At 52.7% G+C, this 1,939-nt stretch overlaps 1 protein-coding gene across 1 annotated transcript in view; it reads left to right on the forward strand.

The window, feature by feature from the left end:
* DNMT1 (DNA methyltransferase 1) overlaps nucleotides 1-375 on the forward strand; it is a gene marked incomplete at both ends in the record, with an annotated part of 33,320 nt that extends 32,945 nt beyond the window's left edge. The window contains one exon of the mRNA XM_027909722.1: nucleotides 209-375. Coding sequence (XP_027765523.1) covers nucleotides 209-375 — 167 coding nt within the window. The remainder of the gene's footprint in view (nucleotides 1-208) is intronic.
* Between the last annotated feature and the right edge of the window lie 1,564 nt (nucleotides 376-1,939).

Here is a 1,939-nt window from a genome sequence, read left to right on the forward strand (position 1 = left end):
GGATTTTTGGGAATGCTCTTCCAGGATTTTGGGATGAGGGGGTGTGGGAAAAAAAGGGGGAACAAGGAGGGGGCTTCTTTTGGGAAAAGGAGGGGGGGGAAAGGGTGGGAAAAGGAGGGGGGTGGGAGGTTCTGGGTGGATGGACGGGTGGGAGAGAGGCGGAAAAAAAAGCGGGAATGGCTCTTCCTGGGAATTTTGCTTTTGCCAGGAAAAGGCAAAGGGAAGGCGTCGAGCAGCCCCGAGCGGGCCGAGGCCGAGGCCGAGCCCAAACCCCCCAAACTCAGGACCCTGGACGTGTTCTCGGGCTGTGGGGGCCTCTCCGAGGGTTTCCACCAGGCAGGTGGGTCCTGCCGGGCCTCTTCCCACCTTTGTTTGGTTGGTTGGGAATCCTTGGAATGCCGGGAGGGAGGAGGGAGGGAGGGAGAAAAAAAAAAGGATCTCGAGGTGTTCGAGTCCCGACGTTTCCCCTCTCCAGCCCCTTCTCCTCCTTCTCCAACTCCTTTTCCATGTTTTCCAACCCCTTCTCCTCCTTCTCCAAACCCTTTTCCATGTTCTCCAACCCCTTCTCCTCCTTCTCCAAACCCTTTTCCATGTTTTCCAAACCCTTCTCCTCCTTCTCCAACCCCTTTTCCATGTTCTTCAGCCCCTTTTCCATGTTCTCCAGCCCCTTCTCCTCCTTCTCCAACTCCTTTTCCATGTTCTCCAAACCCTTTTCCTCATTTTCCAGCCCCTTCTCCTCCTTCTCCAGCCCCTTTTCCATGTTTTCCAACCCCTTCTCCTCCTTCTCCAACCCCTTTTCCATGTTCTTCAGCCCCTTTTCCATGTTTTCCAGCCCCTTTTCCTGCTCTCCAGCCCCTTCTCCTCCTTCTCCAAACCCTTTTCCATGTTTTCCAAACCCTTCTCCTCCTACTCCAAACCCTTTTCATGTTCTTCAGACCCTTTTCCATGTTTTCCAGACCCTTTTCCATGTTCTCCAAACCCTTTTCCATGTTCTTCAGACCCTTTTCCATGTTTTCCAAACCCTTTTCCATGTTTTCCAGACCCTTTTCCGTGTTTTCCAACCCCTTTTCCTGCTCTCCAAACCCTTCTCCTGCTCTCCAAACCCTTCTCCTCCTTCTCCAAACCCTTTTCCATGTTTTCCAGACCCTTTTCCATGTTCTCCAACTCCTTTTCTGTGTTCTCCAGACCCTTTTCCATGTTCTCCAGCCCCTTCTCCTCCTTCTCCAAACCCTTTTCCATGTTCTTCAGCCCCTTTTCCATGTTTTCCAGACCCTTTTCCATGTTCTCCAACCCCTTTTCCATGTTCTCCAAACCCTTTTCCTCATTTTCCAAACCCTTCTCCTCCTTCTCCAGACCCTTTTCCATGTTTTCCAAACCCTTCTCCTCCTTCTCCAAACCCTTTTCCATGTTCTTCAGCCCCTTTTCCATGTTTTCCAGCCCCTTTTCCTGCTCTCCAGCCCCTTCTCCTCCTTCTCCAAACCCTTTTCCATGTTTTCCAACCCCTTCTTCTCGTTTTCCAGACCCTTTTCCATGTTTCCCAGACCCTTATCCATGTTTTCCAACCCCTTCTCCTCCTTCTCCAAACCCTTTTCCATGTTCTTCAGCCCCTTTTCCATGTTTTCCAGACCCTTTTCCATGTTTTCCAACCCCTTTTCCTGCTCTCCAACCCCTTCTCCTGCTCTCCAAACCCTTCTCCAAACCCTTCTCCTCGTTCTCCAGCCCCTTCTCCTTGTCCTCCACCCCCTCCTCCTGTTTTCCACCCCCTCCCCAACCCCCTGGCTGACCCCAAACCCCCCAAAATCCCAAATTTTCCCCCCTCCAGGTGTCTCAGAGACCCTGTGGGCGGTGGAGATGTGGGAACCACCGGCAGCTTCCCCGAACCCTCCATCCCCTCCTATCACCCTCCAACCCCTTCCCCACATTCCCCAACCCCCTGGCT

This window comes from Empidonax traillii, unplaced genomic scaffold, assembly GCF_003031625.1.
Source record: "Empidonax traillii isolate 1590-97213 ecotype Southwest subspecies unplaced genomic scaffold, ASM303162v1 scaffold2330:size34960, whole genome shotgun sequence".
In the NCBI taxonomy this organism is placed as follows: Eukaryota; Metazoa; Chordata; class Aves; order Passeriformes; family Tyrannidae; genus Empidonax; species Empidonax traillii.